Source organism: Manis pentadactyla, chromosome 9, assembly GCF_030020395.1.
Source record: "Manis pentadactyla isolate mManPen7 chromosome 9, mManPen7.hap1, whole genome shotgun sequence".
In the NCBI taxonomy this organism is placed as follows: domain Eukaryota; kingdom Metazoa; phylum Chordata; class Mammalia; order Pholidota; family Manidae; genus Manis; species Manis pentadactyla.
Window position 1 is genome coordinate 125,963,728 of NC_080027.1, and position 26,999 is coordinate 125,990,726.

Genomic DNA, 26,999 nt, shown 5'->3' on the forward strand with positions numbered 1-26,999 from the left:
ACTATTTCTGCTGGGCAGATTCCTAGAAAAGACGTACGGGGCCAGAGGGTGTATAGATTTTAAACCTTGCCAGGCACTGCCATGTTGCTCTCCCAAAAGGTTGTGCTGACTGTGAAACCTTCCCCAGCACCAGATATTCTTAACTGGCTAAAGAACTGCTTTTATAATGGGCGACGTGTGTTCCTTTAATGAAAATGTGTGGCGCCCCTACTCCATGCCAGGCACAGCGCTAAGCACTATGCTAGCATTCTCTCTATTCCCTCTGAGGTTGTGGCATTGTCATTATTTTCCTTTGAAAGACAAACAGCTTTGCTAATTAGATGCAAGATTTTAAATCAGTCTGGCTCTGCAGCTCATGCCCTTGGCATCTCTCAAGTGGCTGGATGGCAGGTGATCAGACTAAGTGTGGCTGCAGTCCATAACGTCGGGAAGGTGGGAACTTAGAGTAAAGCAGCTTTTTGCCTCCATCCTCCTTTGCGTCCTCTCCCAGCCGACACTGGAGGCGGTGGAACCGCGTCTTTCGCTGGAAGTGCCATGAGGTGGTGAAGTCCAGGGTCTTCTATTGGCTGGTGATCCTGATTGTCGCCCTCAACACCCTGTCCATCGCCTCAGAGCACCACAACCAGCCTCTCTGGCTGACCCATTTGCAAGGTGAGACAGAACAGAATGAGGCCAGGAACAGGACAGATGGGAGAGTTGGGCAGAGCCAGCCAGTAGCACCTCAGTTCGCAGAAGAGGTCAGTTAGATAGTGACATTGTTTTCTAGAAACTGTAGGCTGGTGATGCTTTCCTCCTCATGGCATTACTGCTGACAACACATGGGGAGACCTCCAGGTGCTTGTCCAGGTGTCAGAGCAAATTATTAAATTATAGATACTGGACATAAACATTATCAGTAGTTTAGAACTTCAAACATCCAAGTTCAAATTCCCCTCCCACAACAGCAATCTTTCACTAACTATTTGTCACATATATACTATAGGTGAAGCATGCAAAGGAGCTCAGGACGCACAAAGAATTAATGCACTGCTCTTGGCTTCAGGGAGCTTACCTGGTCAGAAGGGAAGACATATTAATAAATAATGCCGACGTAAGGCGGGCAATGACAGAGGTGAATTGAAGGTAGCAAGAGAAAGATTACAGGGCAGGTGATGTTGGGGTTCTGTGGATCTTAAGGAAAGGTAGATAAGCGCCAGGCAGCCACAGGGAGGAGGGAATCCCTGCAGGGGGACAGCACGTGCAGAGACAGGTGATCCGGGGCGGTGTGGCGAGCTCGGCGGCCGTACGCACTTGGCGGTGACTGGAAGTAGCAGGAGGGTCGGGACTTTAGACTTGAGGTCATGGGAAGCTCATGAAAATAAAATAAAATGAAGAGCAGGAACGGAACACAATCTGACCTGAGTTTTTGAAAGGTCAGTCTTGGTGGAAGGTGAATTGTCCGCTTCATCTGTGCGGTGGGTGCCCTCCTGTGGGGGGGACTTTGGGTTGTGACGAGTTCTCCAAAGAAAAGGGGGACAAGTTCCAGCAACACGGTGGGCCAGACTAAGTGCTCCCCACGACGAGCAGTTAGCAGTGCCGCCCGTGTCATGAGAACCATATTTCCAAGAAAGGAGAGGAAGTTTCTGAGTGGCGGAAATGAAGAAGTGTCTGAAAGCAGTGTGTTCGTGAGCTGACTTTCAGGAACATTCTAGACCTAGGCTTAAACCCTAGGGGGTGGTGGCTGGCTTCTTAACACCTATACAGGAAGAAGAGACACGGCCTGGGGCCTGTGTGGGGTGGGAGCTGGAAGGCATAGAGCCAAGGCCCTGTCCCCATGTAAGGAAAGCAAAAGCTCACTGCCCCTTGGGCCACAGGGAGAGCTTGGGAGTTTATCCTCGCTGGAAGCTCTGGGAACAACGAAAAATGGCTCAGGTGAGAAAAGCTAGTCACAGACAAGGGAAGCCTCTGGGGCGCCCAGCAGAAGTGAATGTAATCCACTCTTTAAGGATGCGTCTCAACCGGAAGGTATACAGAATCCCTGCGGGGGAAAGTATTTCCCAAAGATGAGCTCACAACAAAACAATTGCAAACTGAATAGGGAACAGGACCCCCCGAGGAAGAATGATCAGACACAACCAACAGGAGCCGGCACCTCCAGGAGCCCGCGATACAGTACAAAAGGCACTGTGGGTAAAAGGATGAAGGAGAAAAAGGAAGGAAAATAATTAGGGCAGAAGAGTGTCACCTTCTATGGGAAGGAGATAGGAAACGACGCTGCAGACCAGATGATGCATGCCTGCGGCCGTCCACCCAGTCGTTAACTGTTGAGTGTGCCAAGCATGGTCAGGGCACTGTCCGTGACCACATGTGGGCAGGACGTGAACACTGCCCACCGCAAGGAGTGAGAGATGAATTTGAGATTCCTGGCCTTTGCAGATAAACAGATGGTAGCGCCACTTACTGAGATGGGGAAGTCAGTCAGTGACTGGGTATTTTGGGGGCTGAGAGAGGCTGGTCAACAGTGCCCAATGCTTCTGGGAGGTCAGGAAAATGAGAATTAAAATGTTGGCTGGATTTGGTAACATGGAAGCGATGGAAGACAGCGTGTGTTGGTACGGTGAGGAGGGTGCCCCCAGTTAGGTCTGAGTTGGAGAGGGAATAGGTGTGAGGAGGTGAGAAATCGGAGTAGGTAACCCTTTCTGGAGAGTGGCTGTGACTGGAGGGAGAGAGCGAGGGCAGAGCTGCAGGGCAAGGGGAGTTGGCTGGGCGTTTAGAACGGCGGTAGGACAGTGCCCTAGAAAGGGAGAAGCTAAACTCCGGGAAAAAAAGGGGTCACTGGCAGTGGGTTTCCTGAGGTTGGGGGTGCGTGGGGCAAGCAGAGGGGACAGATCGGCTTCAGAAAGGTGGGGGGACCCCCCCTTTAGCAGGAGAGAGGGAGGTGTCATGAGGAAGTGGCAGAGCTTTATGATTTTAAGTGAAATTAGATGAAATAAAATTGTTAATATGGAATGGCTTAGCTTTTTAGAAATCTAGGTCAGTGCCACTTCCACGGGCAACAATTCACCAGATTTCACTGGGTTTTGAGGGTGGAGAAAGGAGGATGCTGGGAAAGGTGGTGAGGGCGCCGGGGCTGAGGGCTTGGCCAAGCGAGAGCTGGGGCGGGAGAGGGCGAGCAGGTGGGCAGGGGGCTGAGGCCGCACTGCCGCCCGCAGACGTCGCCAACCGCGTGCTGCTGTCCCTCTTCACCGTCGAGATGCTGATGAAGATGTACGGGCTGGGCCTGCGCCAGTACTTCATGTCCATCTTCAACCGCTTCGACTGCTTCGTGGTGTGCAGTGGCACGCTGGAGATCCTGCTGGTGGAATCGGGCGCCATGACCCCCCTGGGCATCTCCGTGCTGCGCTGCGTCCGCCTCCTGAGGATCTTCAAGGTCACCAAGTGAGCGCCAGGCGGGTCCGCACCCACCCTGCACCCCGAGGCCTGGGGTCTGCGCAAGGTCCCCGGTGGCCCCGGCCAGGAACCGGCCCCCCTCTATGCAAGAGAAATTGCTTCGCCCCTCTTGACCTCACTTCTCTGATCTTTGCTTGCCCCTCGCCGTTGTCTCGCAGTGGGGCAGGGACGGTGGGCATGCACAGGAGAGAGGGAAGAGAAGAGGGGGCTGGGGAGGAGGAAGGAGAGGCAGGTGGGGGAGGAGCTGGGGGCGCAGGGAGAGCCTGGGAATAAGGAAGGACCCAGTAAGAGGACGGGAGGGAGGGGGGGAGGGAAGGGGCGGTGCAGTCACGCGTTCCGGAGGGCTGACTGAGCACCGCCCGAGCTGGGCGCGGTGCCAGGCACAGGTGCCCAGGAGTGAGGTGGTCCTCACTCTCACGGGGCCTATGGTCTAGTGCTGTGACCGGCAAGAATGGAGGGACAATCTGGGTAAGTGCTCTGGAGGAAGGAGAGGCGGCCTGCACTCGATCCACGAATCCTGGGCCTTCTTGGCCAGAGGCAGCCCTGTCGCCCTCCGCTCCCCTCGGTCCTGAGCCCTCCCCCAAGCCCGCCCGGGGCCTCATGAGCTTCTTTCAGGTACTGGACGTCGCTGAGCAACCTGGTGGCGTCCCTGCTGAACTCCATCCGCTCCATCGCCTCCCTGCTGCTGCTGCTCTTCCTCTTCATCGTCATCTTCGCCCTGCTGGGCATGCAGCTCTTCGGGGGCAGGTACGACTTCGAGGACACAGAGGTGCGGCGCAGCAACTTCGACAACTTCCCACAGGCTCTCATCAGCGTCTTCCAGGTAGGCTGTGCTGCACAGGCTGAATCCTGCTTCTCATCCTTCAAGGTCATGGTGGGCATCACCTCCTCCGTGAAGCCTTCTCTGATCCGCGGGTTTGAATTCGAGGTTCCTCTCCAGGCCCCCTCAGCCCTGTGCTGCTCTGCACTGGCATAGCTACCTGTCTGTCTCCTCCACACTCCTGAGGCCAGGGGCTGTGCCCCGTGTGTCCTGTCTTCCTCCCTGGTGCCTTGCAGAGGGCTGGCCCATAGACCAGGAGTGAATGGAGGCGGGCAGATAATGAAGGAGTGGAGGTGGGGTGCGCTGGGAGCCCAGCTGCATGTTTTCTCTCCATTGCTCCTGGTATCAGGCACGGTGAGCTCTCCCTGCCAAGGCCATGAAGGCCCCAGAGCAGTGCCGACCATTTCTCCCTCAGAGGCAGGGCTTGGCAAGGGTTTGCTGGAGGCCATTCACAGGAGCCTGAGTGACTCTGACTTCCGAGAGGCCCTCAGAGCCACAGGCCTAAGGAGGAGCTTCCCTTGTGCAGGGCAGAGAAATGCCCCCTCCGCTGGAGCCCGTGCTCAGGAGGGACCCTGCCCGTCGGTGCCGTGGGAGGGGCCGTGTGTGACACCTGGCTGGCTCTACACCGTCTTCCTGTCACACCCCTGGCTGCTCAGGCATTACGTCTTCCAAGGCACTAAACATTTCACACTATTTCTGGAGGCTGGAATAACAGGCAGCCTGTCAGGACGCATTACATACAGTTAAGCCTCGCATTAGGAACAGGGCACGGGGGAGTGGGGAACCCACAGTCAAACCCCTCACCTGGGCAGCCAGTGATAAGGAAGAGGCCCCAGGAAGAGAGCAGGGACCTTCCGTTCTGGCCACGGAGGGAGAGAGGACAGGTCCAGGGCGTGGCGGGTCGCACGGGCCCTCCCGGAGAGCCCGGCCCCTACTGAAGGGTCCCAGGTCCTTCTGCGTCCCCCCCACCCCTGTTTCTCCCTGTCCCTCCAGGTCCTGACGGGTGAGGACTGGAACTCTGTGATGTATGACGGGATCATGGCCTACGGTGGGCCGTCCTACCCCGGCATGCTTGTGTGCATTTATTTCATCATCCTTTTCGTCTGTGGTAACTGTACCCCCTCAGGAGCAGGACACAGGAAAGGGCTTGGGGAGCGGGGTTGGGAGATGGGCTTGAAACAGAGTCAGGGGTGTCCGCCTGCCAGGCACCAGGCTCTCTGGCCACAGGCAAGCTCCTAAGCTCCTGGTGGGCTGGGAGACAGGCTCCAGCAAACACCAAAAGCAGGTGTAGCTGCAGGATAATCCTCCTGCCAGGAAGGCCAGAGAACCACGGGGGTGGGAGAATTAATGCCAGGGAGATTGGTGAGCCTGGGGGAGGGAGCAGGAAGGGCAAGGGGAACAGAGAAGAGGGAAGCTCAGGGGACAGCCTGGTCCAGAGGTGGGGAGGCAGGTGGGGAGGAGCCAGGGAGCCAGGCAGGCCGAGCATGGGTGAACTGAGAGATGAGCCGAGGGGCTGGGGTGCGGCGGGCGGGGTACAGAGAGCCAGCAGCCAGGCCCTGGAGGCCTGTGCCTCGGAGCCTGGTATAGGACGGAGGGAGGGAGGGAGGGGGCCACCCTTCCCTGAGTCCCCGTGGGCTCATAGCTCCCAGACAGCCTCTGTGGGAGCTGGGATCAGTCCTGAGCAGGAAATACTGGCATCTGAGGCCACTGGGGATTCAGGCCCCATCACAGGCGCTCTCTGTAGGCAGGCTTCCCTGAGGATGCTTGTCCATGTCCCTGGGCCCCTGCCCTCCCCTGGGACTCCAGGACCCCACCCAGGGAACAGGTTCAGGTTCTACCAACATGCGTGCATGTGGGACTCCGGGCCCAGAGGTTTGCCTTTCACCACAACCCGAGGCTCCTTAGCTGGACGCCCTCAGACATCCTGCTCAACGTCTTCCTGGCCATCGCTGTGGACAACCTGGCCGAGGCGGAGAGCCTGACCTCTGCCCAGAAGGCCAAGGCTGAGGAGCGAAAGCGCAGGAAGATGTCCAGGTGAGGGCTGCCTCCCCAGCAGGGAGGGATGGGGAGCACGCTCCTTGGGGCCTGCTGAGCAGGGGCCGTGCCCCCACGGTGCCCACCCCAGTGGCAGGGCGCTCACTCCACGCCACCCAGGGGAGCAGAGCTGGGACTTCTGGACAGGCTTGCCAACAGCATGTCCAGGGGTGGCTGGGGTCCCAGGAGGCATCCCTGGGCAGTCCTGGAGGCAAGGCAGCCTCTACAAAGGCCTCAGGAAATGGCAAAGCCTGGGGAATCGGGCCAGGGTGCCCCGAGGAGGGGTCTAGGAATCCCCCAGCCTGTCCATGAAGCCCCTGCACTTCTTGGAGGGTTGGATGGAGTCTTCCCTTGGCAGAGCCTCAGGCCTCCCGTGTGAGTGGTGGCTGGCTCCTCAGGACCTTTGCAGTTCTCCCCGTCTACACGGGTGTCCCTTAACTCCCTGGAGTCTGGACCCCCCTCTGGGAACAGAAGCAGGCCTGGTTTTCTAGGCAATGTTTCCCACATTCTGCCCACAAATGGGTCATCTGGGGTCTTGTTATGCTAATTCTGATTCAAGATGGGTGGGTCTGGGCTCCCCGGTGGCACCAGTGCTGCCAAGCTCCTCCCCCCCACTTGCCGGTCAGTAGCCATGGAGTGTGGCTGGCCGGTGAGCCCTGTTTAGCCACGGGCCCGACCTGAGCTCCTGCCCCCTCATCACAGGGAAAGGGCTTGCCCAGGCCCACATCCCTGCCCGTGTCCTGGCCTTCCTGCCCAGAGCCCCTGAGGGCCCCATCAGGCTGAGCGGATCCCAGAGAACTTTCTAGTCGGGCCCCCACTTGGCTTTCTTGGTTTTCCCACTCAGGGGCCTTCCAGACAAGCCAGAGGAGGAGAAGTCCATGATGGCCAAGAAGCTGGAACAGAAGCCCAAGGGAGAGGGTATCCCCACCACTGCCAAGGTGAGCAGGCCACATGGGGTGGGCCTGGGGCAGGATGGGGACTGACCTCAGAAACCCCCCATTCACCCCCGGGCCTTGGGGTGCTGGTGGGGGGGGTGGGAAGGTGGGGGAGAGGCTTTCTGCCTGGTCATCTCCCTCATGTTACTGGGGAAAGAGTCAGGGGCTATGGCTACAGCAGGGGACCCTTTGTACTGGGAACCCAATCTGGGAACCAGACTTCCTCAGAACCCCAGCTTCCCACCCAAGTCAAGGTGTCCCCCTCCCCTCTTGACACCCCTGTTCCATTGAGAGGCCCAGACTGGCCTCCCACCATTCCTAGCCCTGCCCTGTTCAGTCTCCCTGGACGGGGAGGAAGCAGAGCTCAGCAGGTCAGGGAATTGGGCCCCAGGGGGGCTGGGACCCCGGCCTGGGGAGCTCAGCTCTCTTCTGAGAACCAGCAGGGGTGCAGTGCACAGACCGGGGCTGGCGGAGGTCCTGGCTTCGTCCCGTGGGAGCTTGGGCAACTGGTCTGACCTATCCAGGCTGGCTTCTCGTTTGTGAAATGAGAATGATCGTAGCATGGCCTGTCCTCCAGGCAGCAGGGAGGGTGAAGTGAGCTGAAGCCTACACGGGCCCCCCAGTAAATGTTCAATAAGTGGCGACTGCAGCTTTTTCCCATCATCATTGTCACTGTGTTCCTTCCTACAGCTGAAAATAGATGAGTTTGAATCGAGTGTCAATGAGGTGAAGGACCCCTACCCCTCGGCTGACTTCCCAGGTGAGGGTCCTGGGGCCCTGGGGGGAATATGCTGGGGTGGATTTCTCCTTAGGGGCAACCTGTCGTGTGTCCCTGCCTGGACTCTTCCGTGAGGAGATCAGGACACAGGGCGTCCCTCTGCACCTAGTCATGCAAACAAGCTACCTGCCAGCCTGCCTCTCCTTACAATACACACAACAGAAAAATCCATGCATTTTATTTTCCTTTAATTCAGCAAGTATTTATTGAGTGCCAGGAGTGGGCTTCAATGCTTAGGAGCACAGACTCATGGGTACACAGGTCTTCCATTCTAGCCACACAGCGCAGATCGTTGATGAGGGTGTGTCCAAGTGTGTGGGGCAGGTGGGCAGGTTACTCAGCATCCAGTGTCTAGCAGGACTGGGGAATTGACTGATACAGGGACTTGCCCTGTGGGAAGATCCAAATGAAGGTGACAAAGGTAGGCTGGGAGAGAGGATAATCCATGGCTGTGGATAAACTATAGCATCTTGTAAGTGCAAATAACCAGTGGCTGCTGCAGAAATCCTCTTCATCTGTCCCAGAGATCACATGGAAGGGGTGGAGCCAGGCTGGGTTCATGCCACAAGGCTGCCTGCAAGAGCCCTGATGCTCCTGAGCTCACCCATGAGTCCTTTGGGGCCCTGAGTCTCTGGTCCACCAGAGGAATCAGCTGGTCAGCATCAGTCTGCCCCAGGGACTCTAAAGTCCAGGGGGGACTTCCTGTGTTCCAGATGGCACAGAGTAGGCACTCAATAAACAGACTGAACTGATGCATGGAAGGACTTTGCAAAGTGAAGTGTGGGGAGAATGGAGCTGGTGCAGATAAGACTAATAATATTTCTTCAGATATCTGCCAGAAACGAGTATTTGCATTTCAAAATAATTCATCTTGAGTTGTTTCATCTAACACCCATCCTTAATAGACGCAAGTGGCTGGTAGAGGGTGGCTGACCCGGGGAGTCCAAGGTTAGGGGAAGTGCGGAGGGTGGAGGGGCGAAGGGGTGGGCAGCTGGAAGAGGTCTAGCCAAAGGGGTTGAATATGTTTATCCTGCTTCTTTCCAAAAATAATTTGAAATGGCTTATGACAAAAGATGTGGACAATGAAGCTAATGAATTGGGAAGAAATCAGAATTAACCGGTAGAAAGAAAGCAAATATGCTGACTCCAAGAATTAACAGTCTCTGTGATTGAGCACAAACTGTGTCTCTGGGGTGTCTGGCAGCCGGGGGAGGACGGGAAGCGTCGTGTCAGGACTCATTGTGAGGAAGAAGAAGTGGGGGTCTCTGGGGGGGCTGAGAACCTGTGCAGGCTGCCAGGATGGAAGGGGCAGAGTCCATGGCTTCGGCTTCCCCAAGGGGCCTCTGCCAGGAGCCGGCACGGTAGGGAGGGGGCGGCTGTGGGGTGAGGGAACCAAGGGACTGGACAAGAGCTGCAAGATGCCGGGCACCAGCTTGTGCCAGGGCTGCTCACCCTTGGAGCTGAGGGCCTCGGGGGGTCAGCTCCCTGTCACAAGTCCACGGGACAGGAATGAGCTTGGAGGGCCATCTCTCTCCTCCACCCCCTACCACCGCAGTGTCTGCCCTGGTGCTGGAGTCTGGCTAAAGCCCAAGCAGTATCATTTCTTCTCATGCTGGCAAGTCGCCTCTGCGATGGTTTAGAATCTAGCCCAGGAGAGGACCTCAGAGTCCATTTATTTCAACAAGCCTCTGGTCCCTCATCAATGTTGCAAACTGGGAAGCCAAAGCCCAGGATGGACAGGGACTTCCTAGCATGCACAGCAAGTTAGGGACATGGCCAAGCACCAGAACTCAGGTCTCATCTGAAGCAGGGCCCCCCAGTGCTCCCCAGCTTGTGAGCATTTGAGATGGTGTGAGTCCAGCCCTGAGACAGAAGATGCAACATCAAGGCTGCCCGATCTTGCTCTCGGCCCCACTTCTGGAGGGTCTGGGTCTGACGGTTATCCGCGACAGCTCAGGCCTGTTTGCTGCAGGGAAGGAGAGACCCATGGGCTGGACTGTGCTGACGTCCTCGGGCCTTGCCCTGACTGCTACCGCCTTTTGCTTGCTGGCTGCTGGGAGGCCGTGGTGGGATTCAGAGCACGGAAGCCAGGGGAGCAACAGAGTAGGGAAGGACGCTCCCAATCCCGCTCTGTCTCCTCCCCACAGGGGATGATGAAGAAGATGAGCCAGAGATCCCGGTGAGCCCCCGCCCGCGCCCCCTGGCTGAGCTGCAGCTGAAAGAGAAGGCAGTGCCCATTCCAGACGCCAGCTCCTTCTTCATCTTCAGCCCCACCAACAAGTAGGCGGTCCCTTGGCTGCCGAGCCGCTCGGCCGATGGGACTTCCGGGGAGGGCTGCCCTAAAAAGGCCCTTTCACCTGATTCTCTGGGCTTAGCGTTACCCTCTGAGGAACTCATTCCTCCAGCTGAAGCTCTGGTGCCCTGTTTGAAATGCTAGTGTCTCTGAGAGAAGTAACGCTGTAAACCTCAGCAGGTACTTACTAACGGGGACTGTATATATTGGCTCCTTCCTGGGAGCAACTTTGACCTCACAATTTCACAACTTTAAAATATGCATAGACTGTAGTCTTCATGAGTTTCACCTTTCTGGCTTGTGGATGGAGGTCAGCCTGTCCTGTTCTCTGGTGGGGAAACTGTGGAGGGGTGGGGGTGGGCTCCTGGGGGAGAGGGCAGGTGGTGCTGGGGGGGCTTGGTTGCGAGGGGCAACTGAGGCTGCAGGGACAAAATGAGGGGCAGGGCCGCCTGCACGTCCAGCCAGAGGACCATCCAGACGCAGGCATCCTTCTCCACCGGCCCGTGAGGTGCGACCCAGCGGCCCTCTGCAGGACAGCGGCTGGTGAGGCCTGAGCGCCCGGTGGCTCATTGCTGCCCTGACCCCCACCCCTGCAGGATCCGCGTCCTGTGTCATCGCATTGTTAATGCCACGTGGTTCACCAACTTCATCCTGCTCTTCATCCTGCTCAGCAGTGCCGCGCTGGCTGCCGAGGACCCCATCCGGGCAGAGTCCATGAGGAATCAGGTGATGGCAGACCCGTGCCCTCTGCCCGCTCAGCACCCCTCCCCACTCCAAGGTCAGCCACTGGCACACGTCGCTCTGGTGTTAGAGCTCATCTGTATCCTCTGTGTGGTATGGCAGCAGAGTGTGTTAGAGTTTAAATCCCTGGAGGGCCAAGACTGTGCAGTCCCTCCTTCTGAATAGTGTCATCACAGTAGGCAACACAGACAGGCTCCTGTCGCCTGGTTTCAATGATGCTGGTCGTGGTGGCATAAAGATGGTGCCATTGCTCCGCCCTTCCTCACTGACCTCCCTCTCCCCGGCCCCGTCACCAGATCCTTGGGTATTTTGACATCGCTTTCACCTCTGTCTTCACTGTGGAGATTGTCCTCAAGGTGAGTGAAGGCCGAGGGATGGCTGGATGAGGGGTGTGTCCAGGCTGAGCGGCCACACCTGCTGCGGCTCCGACTTGCACACGCTGTACGCACCCAGGGCGTGGGTTGCAGGGATGAGGGAGACGCCAGAGGGTGGAGAGCATCAGGGAAAGACTCACAGGACCAGGAGACCAGATGGGCCTTTCGCTGATAAGCTGCAGTGAGCCGTGAGGAGGTGGGAACACCCCGCAGCCTGCGGGCCTGTCAGCAGAGCGCATCCGTGTCTGTGAAGCTGTAGGCATTTTCTTCCCATGTTGAGGGTGCAGTTAGCCTAAGAGCAGATCCAGGGAGCTGTGACTTGCTCCTGGACCTTTGTTACCGATGCCTGAAAGGCCTCTCCCCCCAGGGGTCCCCAGAGAAGTGACTGCGGCCTTGGTGGCCGGTCTCCAGCGGCTCCGCCCTATCACAGCCCTCCCGGTCCTGGTCCATGGCACATGGCTGCTCTCCCATTCTCGAGGCTGACACACTGGGCTCACACTACCACAGTGGAAGGTCTGGGCACCAAAGAGAGGGCCCACGTGTGACTGAGACCGAGTAGTCCCAGCCTTTACCTTCGCAAGCCAGGAGGGAAGAAGGGGGTGTCCTGGGCCCGGGGAAGACTGCATGACGAAACTGGAACAGTCCCTTACTTATTTCATGGCCTCCACTCCTGAAGGAGCTGAGCAGAGGGAGAGGGTGGCTTCCCCAAGGTCCAGGAGGACTTCTTGGAGGTGGTGGCATTAGAATTAGACCTGGAAGATGGAAAAGATTCATTACTGGGGAGATATACCAGAGTCGGTCCAAGAGGACAGAAAAATACCGAATGCATTGAAAGGAGATTTTGGGATTTGCTCAGAGGGCAGAAAGTGACCCCTTTGGGCTGAGATGGAGTGCACAGACATGGAGGCCTGGGCTCAGAGGCTGGGAGGGGAGTTGAGACGGAATCACCTTGAATGCCAGGAAATACTTTACCCTCCCAGACCTCAGGGACACGATGTGCTCGTGCAAAGGGCCTGGGAGGTTATTGGAGAATAGATGACAGAAGCCGAGAGGAGAGCAGGAAGCAGGGGGGAGCAGGAGAGGGGCTGCAGAGGGAAGAGGGGAGTCAGAGGCTTGCAAAGGTCTCCGAGTCTCGGGGGTTGGCTGCCTGACTCCTCAGTCCTTAGGGCAGAGGTGACTTCTGAGGAGGCTTTCCAGGGAGGAGGGGGGGCACTTGATCATGTCCTCTGGAGAGAGGAGGGCAGGTTTCCCCACTCTGGGGCTCCCCGTGGCATCTGGGGAAACACGTGCTCAGAGAGCAAAGCCTGGTTCTCACGGCCCGTGAGAAGCCCTCACACTTCCAGAGCCAGGGGAGCAGAGACGGGGATGCAAAGCGCTCAGGGTAGGCAAGGAGTGCAGCGAAAGGCACAGCCTTCTGGCCACTGTTGGCCTCGCCAAGGGCTCCTCCTGAGCAGAGGTGAACCTTCCCTGGGAGCCCTTCTTTGCGGGGCGCGCCTGCTCCCAAGCTCCCCCCCACCCGGAATGCTGCCTCTCCCACAGATGACCACCTACGGCGCCTTCCTGCACAAGGGCTCCTTCTGCCGCAACTACTTCAACATCCTGGACCTGGTGGTGGTGGCCGTGTCCCTCATCTCCATGGGACTTGAGTGAGCAGTGGCAGGGTCCAGCCTGGGGCACAACTGCCCTGCTTCGTGCCAGGGCCTCAGGGCAGGAGCACCACCTGCTGTTTGTTGGGGGGCACCAAGCTGCAAAGGGAGGGTCCCTCAGGGCCATGGATGGGGGCCAGGGCTGTCGCCACCGAGGCTGCAGTGACGACACTACGAGGGCAGAGCCGTGTGCTGGAGCCCGAGAGGGAGGGCTTGAGGGCCAGGCAGCAGGTGCAGCCCCTGTGTCCAGGCTGCTCCCCGTCTGACGGTGGAGACAGCCTGGAGCCACACGCAGAGGAGCCCTTACTGAGCTGGTGGCACACTAGTGACAGTGGCCCGGAGAGCGGGAGGCACCTTCATCCCCGGGAGAGTGCACACACAGCCAGAGGGAAGGGCTGGGGAAGGCGGGGGGCAGGTGTGGGGGGTTGAAATCCACCGCCCTCAGCCCCCACCCCACCCCAGGTCCAGCACCATCTCCGTGGTGAAGATCCTCAGGGTGCTGAGGGTGCTCCGACCCCTCCGGGCCATCAACAGGGCCAAAGGGCTGAAGGTGAGAGAGGGCTGGGCAGGACCCGGGAAGGCAGAGAGGGGCCACGGGGGCCGCTGCCGGGGCACCCTCCCCACCCCTTCGCCAGATGGGGGGTGAGCATGAGGCTGGGCAGCCGCTCTTCCCCAGGAGCCTCCCTGAGCCTCTGGGGAGCTGGGAGGCAGCGAGGGACAGTGAGGGGCGTGTGCCCACCAGCCCCTCCGTCCGCAGCACGTGGTGCAGTGTGTGTTCGTGGCCATCCGCACCATCGGCAACATCGTCCTGGTCACCACCCTCTTGCAGTTCATGTTTGCCTGCATCGGCGTCCAGCTCTTCAAGGTGAGCCCGCCTGCCAGGGCGGCGTCCCCTCCTGTCCCAGCCCAGGCGCCGGCGCCCAGGCGGAGCAGGAGCCAGTCTCTCTCCCTGCTCTGAGCAAAGGGGGCCTGGACTGTGGAGGCAGATGCCCTTGAGTGCGCAGAGCTTTGCAGCTAAGCCACGTCCAGTCTGGGGGCCGTTCCCTGGAGGATGCCCTGCCCTGGCTCTGTGCCTCTGCCAGCCACCACGGCCATTGGATCTGATGTCTTCCTGGCTGTCCGTGGCTTCTCCTTGAGAATGAAGGTCCCTCCCCACACCTGCCGGGCCCCGCAAGGCCCTCCCCATTGTCATCCCCTCCCAGCCCCTTCCAGCCTGCCAGGCTAGAACTGCCGCAGCTCCACCCCCCATCAGCTGGCCTTCTGCCCACCATGCCCCAGGCTGGTGCGTCTGGCATCGTTCATATATACCGGGAGTTTCTGAGCGCAGGAGGCCATCAGTTCAGATCTGGGAGGTGGCCTCATTCTGTTCTCACTGTCCTGGGGGAATGTGGCAGTCAGTCCTACGAGCGTGTCCCCTCCCACCAGGCTGCTTTCTGGATGCCTCTGGCTTTCAAATCATTAGCAGGACATAGAAATTGATACTTGCATGTACAACTGACACCCCCAGTACTTCCTTTCATAACCCAAACCGCCCCTGGCCCAGAGCAGGATTCTTTAAAATCACAACTACATAACCTCAGTCAGACTTAGGCATTCAATGACATCATCTTACATTCATTCACTCACTCAACAAACACTCCTGGAACATTTTCTCTGGGCCGTGGCCTCTGGTAGGGCTGAGGGGGTCATGAAACAAGCCCCACAAATCCCCATGGACAGGGAGCAGGCTCTGGGGAGAGTAGTCAGGGTGGGGCACCCAGAGGCCCTCAAGGGGGATGGGCCCTATCAGTCACATCTGGAGGGACAGGAGGGCCTGACCTAGGACACTGCTCCTCGACCTGACCTCGACACAGTGCCCAGTGCTCTGCATGTAGCCCTTCTCCTCTTACCCCCAGGCAAGGGCTGCCCCCTACCCCCACCCCAGCCCCTCCTCTGCTGGGCCCCCCCAGGGCACTCCGCATCTGACCCTTCCTAACCAGGGGACGTGCCCCCTGAGGGAATGCCTGGGCACCGCTCTTCCCTGTCCCGTCCAGGCACAGGCTGTTGCCCTTCAGCCCACAGCTCCCTCTGTGCTTCATAGCCTCCCATCAGAAGACCCCCAGTTCCCGCCCACCTACATAGCAGGCATTGTCACAAGTGGTACGTACACCACATTCTCCTCTGGGAGCTTGCACACGCGTTCCCACGCAGCTATTGTATCAAGACTTGAGCCTTGCTTTCCATATTAAACCGGGCGTCTGGTGTGACACGTCCAGAAACCTGCCCGGCAGCAGCTGTCCTCCCCTACCCCGGTGCTGCCTGCCTCATCTTCACCCCTCTGCTCCAGCCCCCGTGACGGGGGATGTCGTAGGAACGGCAGAGCCCCGCAGCGGGTAGGGGCAGCCGTGTACCCTCGAGTTGAGGCATTTTCCCTCTCTGGCCTTGGACGGCACTGGACCAGAATCCATGCATTTCAAACTTAATTTAGGCATATTAAAACCTAGCAATCAACTCCTTTTGTTCAAACAAAATCTGTGAGTGCTCAATATGTGCTGTAGGTAAAAGGAGGAACTTCTCTGGCTGGAATCTGTATAGGGGAGCCCAGAGCCCACCTCCTCAGGCCTTGGGGTGGGTGTGCGGGGCCACCTGTTTGACTCTGAGACGGGGGAGCCCCACCCCTGCGGCGTGTGTCCCCACAGCAGCTGCAGGGCCAGCACGCTGGCAGGAGAGCCCTTCCTGCTCTGTGATGGGGGGACCCTAAGAGGGCTTCCTGCCGCCGCTGGGGGCGGAAGGGGCCCCACCACAGAGAAGCAGGGCCCAGCCGTATTCCTTTTTGCACCCCCCCAGGCCCAGCTCCAAGCACTTGAATGCTCTAAGGAGCTGGATTCCCAGGCCTGGCAGCACGCAGGCCTGGCAGGAAGCCCATGGGGGGCTGGAGATGTGGAGACTCCTCTGGGGCCTGCCCCCAGCTGGGCCCCCTCCGAGGGGAAGACAGCCCCACCCTCCCGATGCCCACCCTCCCTTCCTGTGCCCACTTTGCAGTCCTGTGTCCATACAGTGTCCCCCTCCCCGTTCCTTGCGGATGTAGGGGAAGTTCTTCAGCTGCAATGACGAGTCCAAGATGACAGAAAAGGAGTGCAGGTGTGCGGAGGAGGGGCCCCTGGGGCGCAGGTCCGCCCTGCCGGCTGAGAGTGCAGGGGACAGGGGTCCCTGGGTGGGGACCTTGTGCCGGAGGCAGTGGCCCTCCGGGCTGGGGGCCTGGGAGGCATGTTCGTGGAGGCACCTTTCCTGGATGATGGGAGGGAGAGCTGGCTGGTGTCCCCTCCGCGTCCCCCCGTCCGCGCGGCTGTTTCTCCAGCACACTCAGCATGCGGAGGAGGTGACCCAGCCCTGCCCAGGGGAGTGACTGGGCCTCCTCGCCTCAGGGGCTATTACTATGTGTACAAGGACGGGGACCCCACGCAGATGGAGCTGCGTCCCCGCCAGTGGGTGCACAACGACTTCCACTTCGACAACGTGCTCTCAGCCATGATGTCGCTCTTCACCGTCTCCACCTTCGAGGGGTGGCCCCAGTGAGTGAGGGCCACCGGGGGTCCATCATGGCGGGGCAGGCGCAGCGTCAGGAAGCCGCCCCGCCCTTTGCCCACCCCCACCCCCTGCTCCGTGCCAGACCCGCTGCTGGCGCTCAGCACAGCCCTGAGGGTCTGCAGGACCGGCATGCCAACCGGTCACTCCACTGAGAGTGTGACCAGGGCGCGCTGACAGAACGTAGCAAGCCCCCCACGGGTGTGGGCCTCTCTGCCCGCAGGGGACCCTGTGGGTGACTGGATATAGACGGTCTCCTCATGGGTGGGCGGGCCTGTTCCAGGATCTGTCCCAGCGCCCCCAGCATGGCCCTAATTCTCCCACTGCTTGACTGTTCAGAAAGCTCCCTGGCTGCCCATGGCTGGCAGGATGAAGCCCGCCCTGGCCTGGCCGCCCCCATCATCCCAGCCCAGCCCACCTTCTCACCCGCCCCAAGGCTGCTGTACAAGGCCATAGACGCCTATGAGGAGGACACGGGCCCCGTCTACAACCACCGCGTGGAGATGGCCATCTTCTTCATCACCTACCTCATCCTCATCGCCTTCTTCATGATGAACATCTTCGTGGGCTTCGTCATCGTCACCTTCCAGGAGCAGGGCGAGACCGAGTACAAGAACTGTGAGCTGGACAAGAACCAGGTGCTCGGCCACCCGCTGCAGGTGGAGGGCAGAGCCCCTGCCAGCCCGAGTCCGAGGCCCAGGCCCACGGAGCAGCCTCGGGCAGGAATGGCCCAGAGCCTCCGCGTGGTGCCCAGACCCAGCCTCACCCTCTCTCCCTCACCCCCAACTGGTCTCCAGCCTGAAGCGTACATGCTGGGGGGTGGGGGGGTCTTCTCATGGCACCCAGAGAAAGCAAGGCCTTCGAGTCCCCGGGCTAGAGCCATGTTAGACTCTGGCCGTGATGACACAGAGCCCCGCAGGCCCAGTGGGATCTTCCTGGGCAGTCTAGTGGAGTCCTCCACCCAGGCTCCAGACCCAGCTGCTCCCAGCCTGCCGGATGCAGGGTTCTGAAGCCCAGGATGTGGGGGGGAGGGGGAGGGGGGCCCTTGGCGCTGACCCGCTCTGTGGTGGTGCATTTCAGCGCCAGTGTGTGCAGTATGCCCTCAAGGCCCGCCCACTGCGGTGCTACATCCCCAAGAACCCGTACCAGTACCAGGTGTGGTACGTCGTCACCTCCTCCTACTTTGAGTACCTGATGTTTGCCCTCATCATGCTCAACACCATCTGCCTGGGCATGCAGGTAAGGCCCCCGGAGATAGTGCCTGATGTGCTGTGGCCTGGGCAGGGTCCGCCTGCTTCTCCGGGCGCTTCTCCTGGCGCCTGCTATGGGCCAGGCTCTGTGCGGTGAGGCGCTGTGCCGGGAGACACGTGAGCCAGACCCAGGCCGTGCTGCCAGGCACTTGACTGCTTAGGAAGGAGGTCTTCCAAGCCTACAAACAGCTGTGGCCATTTTTTAAACAGAGGACGTCTACACAGGACGAGGCAGTGTAGGAAGTGGGAAGCGCTTTCTCTGTTTTCCTTCTGCTGTTGCAAATCTGGATGGTTGAGTTGGTTGCAATTCTGGCTCCAGTCAAAAGAAAAATGGATTTAATATTCACAGAGCAGGTGCCTCTTAGGAGTCAAGCACACTCTAAAGAGAATATCATAATCAGCAGCATCATTATCAAGACTTAATTAAACATCTGATCCCTTAAGCCCTGTATAAATAGACTTGCCGAGCTCGGCCTGGCCCGAGGCGCCCGAGACACCCGTTGGCCTGACCACACATTGCTCGGTGATGAAGACACGGAAAGGAGTCACCTAGCCAGCAGCCCAGGTCGCACAGAGGATCATGAGCAATGGCTCAGGAGTGGGTCCAAGCTGGGCAGCAGACCTAGGCAGTCCTGCCAGGACAGGGGAGGGGAGGGACAGCCACCACGTCCTTCTGAACTGCTCGGGAAGGTTTTGTGGAAGAAGTGGGACGTCATCAGCTTTCTAAAAAGGGATAAGAAATGTGTGGGAAACTTTATGAGGAAATAGATTCAAGGAGGGTCACAGTGGCGGGTTGGAGGGGCTCAGGTTGCTGCTTTGAGACGCCTCACCGTCACTGGGGACACCAAGGAGGTAAAGTAAGCTTGGTGAGCTCAGCGTCCTCCTGCAGTCGGTCATCACGCCGGCTCTGCAACCAGGGGCTTCTCTGCTCGTCCCGTGCCCAGGTGACTAGAGGGAGCTGTCACAGAGCCTGCTGGGGCCTCCCTGCTGGGCAGCCCAAACAGACGCGGGAGGAAGCCCGGCCGTGCCACCCAGCACAGGGCGGCAGCCGGGTGCCTCTGTCCTCCTTTCGTCATCTCTCTGGGGAAGGGGTGTCATTAGGCTTGGTAGAATTCAGGGGATGGCGAAGCAGGACCCCAGTTTTCTGAGATTGATAAAAGTTGGGCAGGGGGCCTGAGGAAGAGGATGGGGCTCTGGGAATGCAACCTCCAGCCCCACTCCTGTGCCCCCAACAGCACTACAACCAGTCAGAGGAGATGAACCACATCTCAGACATCCTCAACGTGGCCTTCACCCTCATCTTCACCCTGGAGATGATCCTGAAGCTCATGGCGTTCAAGGCCAGGGTGAGTGCTGGGGCCCTGGGCAAGCTGATCTGGCGGGGCCCGGCTGGAGGGGTTCTCATGGAGTGCCCCCCCCTCCAGCCTCATCCCGCCGAAGGCCCCTTCGTCCAGCTCTTCTGCCCCCAGCCTGCTCATGCCTTTGCCCGCGTCTGCCTTCAGACACAGGGCAGGCAGGGTTTCCAGGCTGACGCAGTAGAGATCTTGACGGCCTCTTTTCTGCCCCATTCTTTGAGCCCATCTTATATTCCCCGCCTTCCCCTAAGCTTGATAGGCCCGGGGCTGGGGAAGCAGACACACTTCATTTTATCTTGCTTCACTCTGTCACGCTTTGCAGATCCTGTGTTTTTGACAAACTGAAGGTTTGTGGCAACCCTACATTGAGCAAGTCTGCCATTTTTCTAATGGCATTTGCTCACTTCATGTCTCTGTGTCACATTTGGGTAATTCTTGCAATATCTCAAACTTTTTTATTGCTATTGTATTTGTTGTGGTGATCTGTGACCAGTGGTTACGACTCGCTGAAAGCTGGGATGATGGTTTCCATTTTTTAGCAACTAACTTTCTAATTAAGGTGTGTACATTGTTTGTTTACACATAATGCTACTGCACACCTGATAGGCTACAGCACAGTGTAAACATGACTTTATATGCCCGGGGAAACCAAGAAATTCATTTGACTCACTTTATTGCCATATTGGCTTTGTTGCGATACGTGCTTCACTGCAGCGGTCTGGAACCAAGTGCACACGTGTCTCTGAGGCATGCCTGTGTCTGGCTGTGCTCTCAGTTCTCAGGTCCACTCCCATGAGCTCAGCCCGGCCTGGCTGCTCAGGTCTGCATTATCAAGTCCCAGAGAGGGCTTCAAGGGTGGGGGGATGAAAGCTCCCCATCTGGACTAAGACCCCAAATACCGAGTACCCAACCACTCTCTCACTCCCCTTCCATCACCTGATGCTCTGGAGAAATAAAGAGCTAACGGGAGAGGGGGGCGGGAGCAGGTGGGCATGCTGGAGCTCCGGGGAAAAGGGGAGCCACATGACCCCCCACCCTGGCGTGGCCCATCGGTTCTGCATGGGGGCCACCACCCTGGGCCAGCCACTGGAGCTCCTTCCTCCCGAGGCTCATGCCCTGGTTCTCCCATCTCTTTCCTGCCAGGGGTATTTTGGAGACCCCTGGAATGTGTTTGACTTCTTGATTGTCATCGGCAGCATCATCGACGTCATCCTCAGCGAGATCGACGTGAGTATCAGGCGCGTGGAAACCTCGCTGGGGTGGGGCTGAAGCATTCATGCGGGCTACAGATGTTTCTTGCACGCTCACTGAGAGTTCAGCATGAAATCCCAAGGGTTACAGAGGTAGAAATGACAGGAGCTGCAATCCTGCCAAGCAGACAGATAACTCAGATTCCAGGTGGACATAATGAGGGTGCCCGGCTGTCCCAGACAAGAGCTGTAGTGAAGAGGAGATAGCGTCTCTGGGTGTGGTGGTCTGGGAAGGCTTCATGGAGGTGGTGCAACCTTAAGTGGGCCCTGAAGCAAAAGGGAGCTGATGGTTGGAGGTGGAGAGAAGAGCAAGAACCCAGGGCTGCTGTGGGAGAGGCACAGGGCAGGAAAGAATGAAAAGGAGGTTCGGGTGATGCTGAGAGTGAGCATGCAGAGGACAGAGGGGGACTTGCAGCTGGAGAGGAAGCCCTGGGGAGGAGGGGCCTTGAACTTCATGCAGCAGGCAGTGAGACGTCACTGAAGGTTTTCACTGCGGCAGGGGGAGCATCAGAGCTGTGCTTCTAGATAATCTGTAGGGGAGGGGCAGAAAGTAAAAATGACAAAAATAAGGGGCCCAGTCCGGGAGTCAGTCGTCATTCACTCTTCAAATACTTAGTGAGGGCCTCCCGGGTGTGCCAGGGTTACAGCACGAGCAAGAGCCCAGGGGAGACAGACGCTAACTGGGACATGGCCCGTTTGCCCGACATGTGCCACGGAGAAAAATGAAGCAGGTAGAAGGCTGAGAGTGGAAGGAAATGAGAGGTTAGTGTCAAGATGATATTTGAGCAAAACCTGAGTATAGTAAGGGGGTGAGCTGTGCAGGGACAGAGGGTTGTACAGAGAGCAAAGAGTGTGTGCAAAGGCCCTGAGCCGGAGGCCCTTGCAGCTGGAGTGGAGGATGGGGGAGATGAGGCCAGAGAGAGAAGTCAAGGGCCACATCACTTGAAGGCCATGGTTATAATCTTGGCTTTTATTCCAAGAGATGAGCGCCCTTTGGAGGGTTTAAACCTGGTCTGGCTTTCGTTCTAAAAGGGTCAGTCTGGCTGCTGTGTTGAGGTTAGACTGTAGGGGACACGCGCTGACTTGGGGAGCATTCAGGAGGCTGTTGGCCATAACCCAGAGGAGAGATGACGGCCGGGTGCTGGCCGTGGAGTGGGGAGGAGTGGACTGCGTCTGGAGCCACCCAGGGGGCTGAGCTGACAGTATTTGTCGATGGCCTTCACTTCGAGGGAGAGAAAGAACAAATCAAGGTTGATCACAGGGATTTTCGCCCAAGCCACTAAGATCCCATTTACTGAGATGTGGAAACTGGTGAAATGGCAGGTGTGGGGCGGAAGTCAGTATTTTTGCTGTGGGCGTGCTAATTTAGGATGCTTATGAGGCTTGCAAATGGACACACCCTGCAGGCTTGGATTTATGAGTGTGCAGCTCAGAGGCTAGGTCAGGTTAGAGGTGCGACTCTGAGCCTCTGGAAATAAAAGTGGCATCTGAAGTCGTGGGGATGGACGAGATCACCTGAAAAGAGGTATCACTGAGAGAAAAGGCGCAGAGACTGAGCCCCGGCGCGCTCCTGGGCTTCGTGGTGGGGGGGGGAGAGGGGGAGCCGGCAAACAGGGCTGGGAAGGAGGTGGCGGCGAGGCGGGCGAGAGCAGTTCTGTGGGGGTTACAGGGGAGGATGCCTGGTGGGAGCGGACTGAGGGGAGGAAGCAAAGAATGTGAGTACGGACAGTCCTCTTGAGGCGTTTTGCTATAAAGAGAAGTGGGATAGAAGCTGGAGGGGAATGTGGAGCCAGGGAGAGTCTCCTCGGAAACGGGAGACGGGAGAGCATATCCTCGGGTTCCTGCAGTTAGCGTGGGGTTGGGGGGTGGTTACAGGAGCCATGTCCTCGGATAAGGAAAGGGCTCAAGACCCAGTGTCCCTGGGGAGGAGCTGGGTCTCAGAACACAGCAGTTTATCCAGGAACGCAGCAGAGGTAAAGCAAATGGGCCTGAAGCAATGAGAGCGGGAGCACAGGCTGTGGGCGCGGAACAGAGCAGCTCGGGGCTGGAGAGGGGCCAGCAGCATGCGGACTGCTGCCAGGGCCACTGGAAGGAAGGGGTCTAGGGTGACTCGGCATCTCCAGGAGGGAAGGTCTGGGGAGGCACGGCCCCTATCATTCTGTTCTGGTGTGTGGGTTCCGTGCCGGGTGTACGAGTAGAGATGGGTAGCAAGTCATTGCAAGTGCTGGCGGATAATGGAGGGTCCCTCTGCGTCTTGCATGAGGTGGCCGCCCCAGAACACAGCCCCGTCTCTGATGAATGGAGATGACGGCCGAAGCCTCAAGTGGGACGGGCGACGGCAGAGGAGCCCAAGCCTCAAGGTCACAGGGCTTGTGGTCAGGCGGCCATCAGTGAGCAGCTGGACGGCTAGCAGACGTGGGGCAGGAGCCGGTTACAAGGGACGGAGATGTGACTAGGGGGTGCGAAGGCGCGACAGCGGGCACAGGGAACAGCTTCTGGGGGGAGTTTGGTCGACAGCAGTTGCTGGAGGCGGCAGAAATGCAGGGGTCTGGGAGGGGCAAATAGGCGCACCCTTCCTGGGCGGCCTGGAGGCAGTGTCCTGGGCTAGAAGGGGAGGGAGTGGGCGTGATGGGGCTGCCACACAGCCGTGAGGCAGTGGTCTGAGTGTGGGGTGGGCCTGGCAGCTCCAATCCACTCTGGGTTCATGCTTGGCAGCCCTGCAGCCTGGGGACAGGAGTCAGACCCCAGGACTGGTGCGGTCTGGAGGGCGAGCCCTTGGGGGGGCATCTGAGTGTAGGCGAGGCCTTGCTGACACGGCAGGCCCTGCAGCCCAGGCTGAGTGGGGAGGCAGATGGCCCCAGGAGCTGGACCCAGAGACATGGGGTGGAGGGGGTGAGGCCTGGGACAGAGGAGAGGCAGCAGCAGTGGGCAGGCAGGGAGGAGGCCCACGGTCACCTCTAGGGGCGGCTCTGATGCTCTGAGGCTGAGGGTCGCTGCAGGGTGAAGTGAAGGAGGGGGCAGGAGGCAGGGAAGAGGAGCTCCAAGAGTCAGAGGCTGAAATCCAGCGACGGTGCTGCTCTGGGCGCTGTGCCTGCTGTGCTGCATTCTGGGAGAGGTGAGCAGAGCACACCCCTGAGTCTCCCTAGCCATGGGCGTGGTGGATTCTACTCAAGGGTGGCTGTTCTAGCCATGGGGACCCAGCAGGGAACTGTTCCCCAGGCCAGGGGGGTCATCACATGGAGGGCTTCCTTCTAAACTTCCCACTGCCTAACGAGAGGCACCAGCCCAGGCACGAACTTTATGGTGGGTGGACAGGCGAGGGAGAGGATAGAGGAGCCCAAGAGGGGTGAGGGAGGGCGAGCAGCCGAGCAGAAGCATGGAGCCAGCGAGGAAGGAGCCCTCCGGAAGGCTGCGCCCAGGAAGGGAGCGGCACCTCTGGGGACTCGGCCTCCTAGGGGAGGGCACGCCTGCCTGGGAGTCGTGCTCAGCCCCTGGTATAGGTCAGACAGCGATAGAACTCCGTCTGCTCGGACCGAGGGGTGGGCTGGTGAGACGGGTAGGGTAGGTTCCAGGTGAAACCCCTGTGTGCGTGCGCGCGCATGTGCGTATGTGTGTATGTGTGTGTGCATGTACGTGTGTGCGTGTGTGTTGTATATGTCCATCTGCTCAGTTTCTGCTGGGAAAGAGCACCCCAAAGGCCCCATGGTTTGAAAGCAACAGGCCTCACCAGCAGTCGGAAGAGAGAACTCTGAACAGGCAAAATAAGCAGCCCAACTAAACATAGCTGCTTCTTGAAGTTTGAGTTCAGTGCATGGGGAGACCTGGGTACATCAAAATTGTTTCCTTACTTGCGGAGAATCAGATGCTGTCCCTCAGTCACTGTGACGGAAATGCCCTGTTGTGTTCAGTGCTAGACTAGCCACGTGTCTGTCGGGCACTTGAAAGGTGACATGGAGGAAATGCGTTTCTGATTTTGTTCAGTTTTCCCTGTAATTCCAACGCCACAGAGCCCAGGGGCTGCCACGCTGGCCGCACAGTCTAGAACAGTGGTTGTTACTCCTGTCTGTGTATTAGAATTACCTGAGGTGCATTTAAACCTCTGAAGCCAGCGCATCCCCTAGAAGCTGACTTAGTTGGCCTGGCTGGGGACCCAACAAAGGTATACATGTATATGTATTTTCAGGTTCTCCGTGTAGCTCTGATGTGCAGCCAGGTTGAGAACCAGGGGTCTGGGGGAAAGGATGCCGGTCGGGAGGCCAGTTCTCTGGGAGCCAGCCCACCCACCAATAAGTGTCAGATAAGGCGGTGACTTCACCTGCACCAGGGCTCCAGCTAAGGGCTTCTCCTGAAATGTGGCCTAAGGGAGACGCTCAGAGTGACCAGGAAAACATTCTGCTCCCACGCACCGGACACCTGCGCTCTAAGAGCCTGGCCAGGAGAGGGAAGCCCTGGTCCCGCCCCGGGCGGGGTGCGGGGAGGGGCAGGGAAGCACCTTTGCCCCCGAGGATGGGGCTTCCGTGAGGGCCTCCGTGGCACAGGGATGCTGGCCGGCATCCCCGGGTGCAGGGAGATGGGCTGTGAAGCCCCTCATAGTGATGAGCAGGTACTGGTCCGTGTGCCTCCCTTGGGGAGGTCCCCAGTGTCACCCAATGCGGACACACAGGAAGAACCTGCACCCCTGTCAGCTGTAGGTGCATCTCAGAGACGAGACAGGAGGCGTGGGCCGGCCTTCCCTCCTCCTCCTGCTCCCTCGTCCCCAGCCTGTCGCCTCCCTGTTCCCACAGCTTGGTCCTCACCCCCCACACACACCCCTGATCGGCAGCCCCTGGGGTCTTGGCCCCCTGCTGTCTTTTCCTCTCTTTAACTCTTCTGTGTGTCTGTCCTTTCTGGCGCCTGTCCTCACCCCCCTCCCACCGTGTCCCCCCTCTCTCTCCCCCCCTCGTCTCTTCTCTCCACAGACTTTCCTGGCCTCCAGCGGGGGACTGTATTGCCTGGGCGGAGGCTGCGGGAACGTTGTAATTCCGGGCTGCATGAGCCTGCCCAGCACGCCCGCCAGCCCTCCGCCCTGCAGCCCGCATGCGCAGGCCTGGCCGCGTGCACTGCATGGGGAGGGCCCGGCGCTCAGGGCTTCCTCCCTAGAGCAGGCCCCCTGAGGGGCAGGGCGGAGGCGGGGACTCTGTGGTAGGGTGTGCATGGACGGAGCGGCTTTCCCAGAGCCCCAGGACGTGGGGCAAGCGGTCTCTCTGGCACCTCTGTGCGGGTGGAAGCGTCCAGAGAGGTCTGTGAGTGCTGGCTGGCACAGAACCTTAGTGGCAGTTCCTTGGCACAAGGCCTTTGGGGCCACAGGAAGTCCGGCAGGGGGCTCTCCCCTTCCAGAGTTATGAGGGTGTCTAAGGCTGGCACAGAGCAGCGGCCTACCAGCCTAGGACGGCCACGTGCAGGTGGGGTGGGGGGTGCCATGCTGAGGTGATGGCACCCGAGCAGCCGAGCTTCGGGGAAACTTTGCGCTGGGAGGACACTCAGGGGAGGCCCAGGAGAGCTGCCAGGTCCTCGGCTCGGCAGCAGCTTGAGGAGAAGGCGAGATGAGGCAGGAGGCCCTGACAGGGCAGGAGGTGGGCCTGGCGGCAGCCTCACCCCAGAACAAAATCCCCCTTGCCGCCCCCCAAGGATGGCTTGTCTCAGCACGGCTTGGCGCTCCTCCCAGCTGAGCAAGCCCAGAGCCTGAGCCGGAGGAGGGCGCAGCGCTGGTGCCCAGTGGGGGCCGTGATGTGGGGCCTCTCCGTGCCGTGGACATCTGCCCGGCGCACACACACTGCCCTGCCACCCTGCCTGCCCCTTGCCTCTCTGAGGTGCCACCCAGACTGACCTCTGGGGCTGCCGCCCCGCAGGACCCAGACGAGAGTGCCCGCATCTCCAGCGCCTTCTTCCGCCTGTTCCGGGTCATGAGGCTGATCAAGCTGCTGAGCCGGGCAGAGGGTGTGCGCACCCTGCTGTGGACATTCATCAAGTCCTTCCAGGTGTGTGCACCCAGCCCGCTGCCTGGGGGCCTGGCCAGGTCTGCGTGGGGACCCTGGGCACTGCACTTTCCGGGAGAGGCTGCTGGGGGCATCCACCCAGCCCCGTGTGGAGCCTGGGGTCCCCGGAGAACTAAGGGAGGGCAGTGCAAAGCAGGCAGGTGAGGCCCTGCGAACCAACCCCCTGCTCCCCGCCAGGCCCTGCCTTATGTGGCTCTGCTCATCGTCATGCTATTCTTCATCTATGCGGTCATCGGCATGCAGGTGAGAGGCAGGTGGGCCCGGGCCGAGGAGGGATCTTGGCCAGGTTAGAGGGGACATCAGTGGATGGTGGAGAAACCAAATCAGCACGCAGCCTGCCCCCTCCACCCTTCGTGCCGCCCTCATCCTGGCAGCCCAGTGGGTCAGTTACAAGACTGAAAGAGGAGGTCGTTCACCTTCTCCCAGACAGTTGCCCTCTTAGTCGGTGGGAGCCCTCCAAGAGGGGCCCTGCATGCAGGTGGACAGCAGGGACTA

The 26,999-nt window shown here is 59.2% G+C and overlaps 1 protein-coding gene across 3 annotated transcripts in view; it reads left to right on the forward strand.

Moving 5' to 3' along the window:
• The window catches only part of CACNA1S (calcium voltage-gated channel subunit alpha1 S), a 62,710-nt gene that overhangs the window by 25,188 nt on the left and 10,523 nt on the right, over nt 1-26,999 (forward strand). For 2 of the 3 annotated variants that reach the window (XR_005029676.2, XM_036909482.2), the window contains exons 10-31: nt 491-651; nt 3,192-3,417; nt 4,045-4,252; nt 5,243-5,363; nt 6,169-6,283; nt 7,128-7,221; nt 7,909-7,978; nt 10,144-10,276; nt 10,886-11,015; nt 11,327-11,386; nt 12,944-13,050; nt 13,513-13,600; nt 13,808-13,915; nt 16,118-16,170; nt 16,455-16,601; nt 17,051-17,252; nt 17,695-17,853; nt 19,100-19,210; nt 20,363-20,446; nt 25,428-25,484; nt 26,358-26,486; nt 26,682-26,747. Coding sequence is in view for 2 of the 3 variants with exons in the window: in XM_036909482.2 (XP_036765377.2) it covers nt 491-651; nt 3,192-3,417; nt 4,045-4,252; nt 5,243-5,363; nt 6,169-6,283; nt 7,128-7,221; nt 7,909-7,978; nt 10,144-10,276; nt 10,886-11,015; nt 11,327-11,386; nt 12,944-13,050; nt 13,513-13,600; nt 13,808-13,915; nt 16,118-16,170; nt 16,455-16,601; nt 17,051-17,252; nt 17,695-17,853; nt 19,100-19,210; nt 20,363-20,446; nt 25,428-25,484; nt 26,358-26,486; nt 26,682-26,747 (2,629 nt within the window). In the remaining variant the exon portion in view is untranslated. The remainder of the gene's footprint in view (nt 1-490; nt 652-3,191; nt 3,418-4,044; nt 4,253-5,242; nt 5,364-6,168; nt 6,284-7,127; nt 7,222-7,908; nt 7,979-10,143; nt 10,277-10,885; nt 11,016-11,326; nt 11,387-12,943; nt 13,051-13,512; nt 13,601-13,807; nt 13,916-16,117; nt 16,171-16,454; nt 16,602-17,050; nt 17,253-17,694; nt 17,854-19,099; nt 19,211-20,362; nt 20,447-25,427; nt 25,485-26,357; nt 26,487-26,681; nt 26,748-26,999) is intronic. The other variant, XM_036909483.2, reaches the window with a different exon arrangement.